General features: G+C 36.0%; 1 protein-coding gene across 1 annotated transcript in view; it reads right to left on the reverse strand.

Moving 5' to 3' along the window:
- Positions 1-6,000, reverse strand: part of GRID2 (glutamate receptor, ionotropic, delta 2) — a 228,769-nt gene that overhangs the window by 204,743 nt on the left and 18,026 nt on the right. Inside the window, exon 5 of the mRNA XM_009696005.1 lies at positions 543-662. Within this exon, the coding sequence (XP_009694307.1) occupies positions 543-662 (120 nt within the window). The remainder of the gene's footprint in view (positions 1-542; positions 663-6,000) is intronic.

Consider the following 6,000-nt stretch of genomic DNA (forward strand, 5'->3'; position numbering starts at 1 on the left):
ATACACAACATTACACTTATTCCGTAAAAGTTAATTTCTACTAAAACATCGTGTACTTATTTCATGAAGACAAGAGATTACAGAAATTTTGTCTCTGTTACAACAGATTTTCTCTTTCTGTACCTATGACTTTTAATCATCTAGCAGTTGCAGCATCCCACTTTGACCATAAATATCAAGTGCCAATCTGAGTGCTCTAAAAATAGTTCAATGTAAAATTTGCTATTTTGGAAATGGGTTGCAAGGGTTACAAAACAACAGCTTTCACTGGTCTTTTGGGACAGCCAACCAGCAGCTTAACACATTCTGTATAGAAACACCACCTTGATCAACACAACCTACTGTAAGGCCTCTTTGCAATAATGAAATAGGTGGGTATCCAGGAGTTCAAGACTTTTCTCCCATTTCTTACCCCTCTTAATAATACACAAGAACACATTTATCTGCCATCAAACATTTTTCTATGAACATGGAACACAAAGGTTTTTTTAAAAAAACAAATCAGTAAAAATAGTCTCTGGTTTGAATATATGTAGCCTCACCTTGCGGATGCCTCTGCCCAGATCTTCTCCATAATTTGTCCCCAAAATTTCAAAATGCACATTGGGATTCCCCCCATTTTCTGCAAATTCCAGTTCTCCAGTCAAGCCATTCACTCCACCCTATTGGGAAAGAAAGAGAATGGAGGGAAAACTCAGAAGCATACAATTATAATAACCTTCTGTTTCTCCAAGAGATTTGTACACTAACTATGCAGAATACATACACAACTACCAGAATTAGACAGTTTTCCAAAGATCACATTTCCCTAAAAATCCTGAAGCTGAAGTTGTTCCTGCATCACTTAAGATGTTCACAGAAGAATCAAACTCAGCAATGCTAAGCAGATGCAATACAAACAATAGTCTTAGCATATTTGCACTCCAATTTTTGTTCTTTGACCCATCAGTATCTATGTATAGGCATTCTAGCCCTCATTGAAAAAAAAAAAAAGTTTTGCACCTAATTTTAGTGGAAGCAAAACTGAAGACAAATACGTAAAAGAAATTGCACAAAAATTAGTTTTGTTTACTTTTGCTTTCCCCTCCAAATGTTTCTCACCCAAAAGAGATTTCCACATAAGATCAGGTTGAGTTTTAGATAAAGTTAGGTGTTTTTTGAGTCTGACATAAGTGGTCTGTACAAATGAAGAGGCACTTGTCTAGCCAAATATATTTTTCTGTTTTGCTCCACAACTCCTCTGCTAAGAATGCATGAGATGAGCAACAATGCAGTCTATTTTCAAGCTTGCTTTTATTTTTTTTACATTTTTGTCAGATGGAGTTAAAATAGTAAAGATGAAACACTGAATATTTACTGTAAAGATTCAGAGTTGAAAGGGCTACACATGCCATGGCAATATTCAAAATATATTCCAGAGTTAATTCAACATGACACATATTTCATCTTTGTATAAGAACTGTGATGACCTGAACTGGAAAATCAACAGAGCCATGTGAAATGCCTAGAACGAAAAACTTTAGTCTTAAAAAATTTCTTCGGTTTTCAGATTCAGGGAAAATGCAATGTTTAACCCAATCCCTCAAAAAAACTTGGACAATATTTTAAGTATGTACAAGAAAAAAATCTGCTTCTGGTGTAAAACCATATGAAATGCATAGCTTTTCTTCAAAACATAAGGCAAGAGTTATGCAGTTGTCATTGCTCTTTCAGTGAAGAGTTTTATTATTTGAACTGGAAAAAACTCTTGCAACATAAACTACCCAGCTAAGCACATGAGCTTTGTTGAATCATGATTTTAAAAACTCTATTCTTACATCTTCAGTTTGGAGAAAATCCAGGAAGGAGTACAAAATTTGCATCTCCATTGCAGATTAGTATGAACTAACAAAATCTTGTCATCCTTTTATAAAGCATTAATATGATTATAATAAAAATAAGGAAGTTGATCATTGAGATAATACCTGTAAAACTTACTAGAGACTACTAGAGAATAGTATTGTCAGGGAATAATACATCAATATTTTATGAAGTGCCATTTTCAGTTAAAAACAAGATAAAACTTTGTTTATATATATTTAATCTTTTAAAAATATTTTCTATACTATTTACTTTTTGGATGAGATACTAGAATAAAAATTAAAAAAAAATAAATCATCCTGATTAAGGGTACATCTGCACAGTCTTTTGCAGGAATACTGCAGGTCATTTCGCTCTCGGTGAGAGCCAGTCAGGCAATTTTGATGCATGTCGTGATGGTTAGCATGACACTGAGGTTACTTCTTAGCTTGAGCACGATCCTATAATAGTCACACTTTCATGGCTTTTGGATTGGGATTAGCACGCCTCTGGCTGGTTCAGAGTAAAGGCAGAGTGAGCTTCTGTTTACCTGCAAAATCCTTTGAACATATCCCTAGGTAAATAACCAAGTTTCACAAATATAAACCTTTTCTGCTAACTTAAATGTGACTATATCCTGTTCACAAACCAGAAATAAAAACCTGTTCCACATACCTTTTTTCTCATAAGGTTTTCTCATCTGGCTTTCGGATTAATGAAGCCAGGCTTTCATGGTACATGTGATGTAGAAATGCCTGCAAAGCAGCACAGATCTGGAACGCTTGGGATCCCCATCTGACCCCTGAAAGCCTCCATCTGGCTGAGTTGCCCTCCCTGACAGCATACACCTGTTCCTAGACCCGCACCACTCTGACCCCTTACTATTTATTGCTTTTATTGTATTATAACTTCGTATTTCCTATATTACTTCCTAAAACTTTCCCCCCCCAATGTGAATTAAACCTGTGGGTCTGAGGTAGACAAAGTATGAAAATTAATTAAACTGTTATAGACCACCTGAGCTGCATCACGATTTCAAGTAAGCCACAAGCAAGGTCTAGGAAAAGGAAGGGAAAGTTCTGGAACAAAACGATAAAAGAAAGGAAATATTCAACAAAAAAAGTAAAATCTGTTAACACAGATGTGTTGTACAGCAGAAAGTATTTTCCTTTTTTCTTATTTTGTGACAAAGTAGTTTTAAATCAGGAGCTTTCAATATCGAAAATTAGAGTTACTTTATTTTCCTGATTGAAAGTGCTCCCAATAATTTATGGGACCTAAAGACAGAATCATGTCTAAAATGTAAATTATTTTTTGAGACTTGAGACAGCAATTTAAAATTTTAGTCAACTTTTTTAATTTTTTATAACCTTTGTCCTTATTTGAGCAAATATAAAAAAAAGATCATTTGAAGAAGTATTTCATCTCAGTTACATTTGAAGTAAGAAATCCACTTTTTAAGAAAACACAGGATTCTTTGGAAATACACGTCCCCTAACATATAGTACAGGTTAACAGACTTACCTACCATATTTTGGAATTGAATCTCTATCCAAAACCATTATGTAAGTTTATTTACCTTGAGTTTTAAATGGTTGCAACTGTTGGGGCAAGATACAAACTGTAAGTCTGTTAGTTATTTTTATTTGTCTGAAATTCATTGGTAACCATAACAACAATTTTTCTCATTCAACGATTTTGCCAATTTTATCATGCTTTGAAAATTTCTCATGTAAAGAGTGTCTTTGATTAGAGCTTTCTTTCCTAGACTGCGTACATCTGCAAGTTGTGTAATAAGAGCTCAGATTAGATGGCCATGGTCCTGGCTTGGAAAGGGCAGAGGCAGAAAGACAAAACAGTGATGAACCTCACATATAATGCCAATAACAACACTAAATCTGATAGGAAACTTCTTGGAGGTCCTGATGCGTCCTCCCTACCTGGAACCTACCTTGCCAGACCTGCAGAGGCCAGGTAATCCTGTTATTGGTCTCTAATAGTCCTCATTGTCCCACACAGCCTTTTACAAGGCTGACATGAGCCTGTTGTATTGCTCAGGGCTGAGGGAGTGGGAGAGTGTATTGCCTAGGAAGAGTTTCAGGACACTGCTCCAATTTTTCTGCAGTCTTTCACAGTGTGGATCCCTCTAAAACACTTACTTGATTTATGACATGTGTTTTATCCCTCTGCCAATGTCTTGTGGAAGGAGATCACAGGCAAAATGGTCATCTGTATGACAGTTACTGATCCAGGAACCTCCTGATGAGATCTTTCCCAGTCATTTTAGTGTTAATTATGATACTGAGTAAGAATCAAAGAAATTTTTCTTTCCATTTAACTTACAGAAACAATGCTATTTGGGAAAAAATGAAGACACATTTATTATCTACTCTTTCAAATTCCTCTAGAGTTGAGCGGCAGCCATGCAACTTCCTGACATATTTAAAACTGAAGAGTTAAATGTCAATTGTTAGGACAAAAATGTTTTATTTACATTTCTGATCACTGCTCTGGGCTTTGCAGAACTGTTAAACAGCTTGGCAATATAGTTAAAGCCTACTTGAGTCCCACCTAGACTGGCAAGATAAACTCCAGTTTATATGTGCTTAGGCACTACTATAGTGTAAGTCCCTGAAGAAAGCACTATCTAGCGAGCAGTCGGGACCTCGCTTGGGAGCGTCAGCTTGCCAATCATCAGTTATAAAATATCGTACTTGCTCTCACAGTTCCTGTTCAAACTTCCTCTTTTTTTCAAAATACAGTTATGCTCAGAAACTATTTTGCAATTAAGGAAAAAACTGTGGTTACAGGCAGAAAAAAATGCTATAAGCATTAAATATGAGTATTCTTGAAAAAACTCTGATATTGAAAACATTGTTGAGTTTTCAACTCAACACGCCATTTTTAGCTGCTAGCAAAGACAGTCTAATCTACTACCTGAAAAACAATTTGGCATCTTTTTCACACGTCACCACTGAACATCACTGACATTTCCACAACCAGAACTAGTCGACAATTCCACCTATGATTCATGAAATAGCATGAGGTACAGCTCATTCTCACAAAGGAGTAGGCTCTATGTTGCTGCTAGCACTAAAAATGTGCTATTTGTTGGTGAGCTAAACAAATGTGACTGGGAAGAGATCAGGTAAGCATAAGAGAAGATATATGCAGTAACTTGATGTCATTTGTCTGAGCTGATCCTTCATATAATCCTACTTACATTTATTCTCAGCCTATTCAAGAAGATTAATTTTTCCAACAGTAGAATTATTTTCTAGTAATACTTATTTCTCTCACTGTGAAACAGCTTTACTGAGAAAAAACCAAGCAAGTATGTGTTTGGGGATAGTTCCTGTTACAGAAGTGAATTTAGAACTAATTGCTAGAGCTGGCCAAATTCATTAGAAAGATTGTATTTCCTGATGAATTTAACTATTTATTCAGTTCCAGAATGGCTAGAAACAGATATTAGATTTTAATAATTGCAGTGGGCTTAAAATGTTTTTTTAGGCTTTGTCCAATCAGCTGAATTCACACAGAAAAAACAGCTTTTGGAGTTGTTTGTAGAAACAGTGATGCAGGAATCAAATTTTCAACAGTGAAAAGTAACAAATAACAATAGGGAATAATTCAGACAGCTATTTTGCCATTTCGAGAAATGTTTGAAACTCTAACTCCACCTCATTCCCTACTCTTTCCTATTAGCTCATTAATCATAAAGAAATTAGTTTATTTACCACCAGAGCTCTCCTATTTTTAACAAGTGCTGCTGCAGGTGGAACCATCAGCATCCCTTTCTCTTACCTTCCTCAGTGTGTAGCTGTATAGAGATTTCCCATCTCTTTTCTTATTTTTCCCTCCAGAAATCAGAGACAGATTCCCTCTGCAGCTAAAACACTGACAGATATTCCTGTTTCTGGATCTCTGGTTCTAGAAGATAGTTTTTCTTCTAGAAAAGCTTCCTCTAGAACTAGTTTTTCCTACTTTTTTAGCAGCAAGAGCTCAGTTGTGTGCAGCAGTAGTTGACAACATCACTTCCACTTTGCTGCTGCAGGAGAACAGCTACTTCAGTTGCTTGTCCTTTTCTAAGGCAGGCAGGCTGGAATTAGGCATCTTTTCCTTAACTCTTTTCCCACCACCCCCACACCTGGCCACAAT

This window comes from Cariama cristata, unplaced genomic scaffold (assembly GCF_000690535.1).
Source record: "Cariama cristata isolate BGI_N322 unplaced genomic scaffold, ASM69053v1 scaffold10292, whole genome shotgun sequence".
Lineage (NCBI taxonomy): Eukaryota > Metazoa > Chordata > Aves > Cariamiformes > Cariamidae > Cariama > Cariama cristata.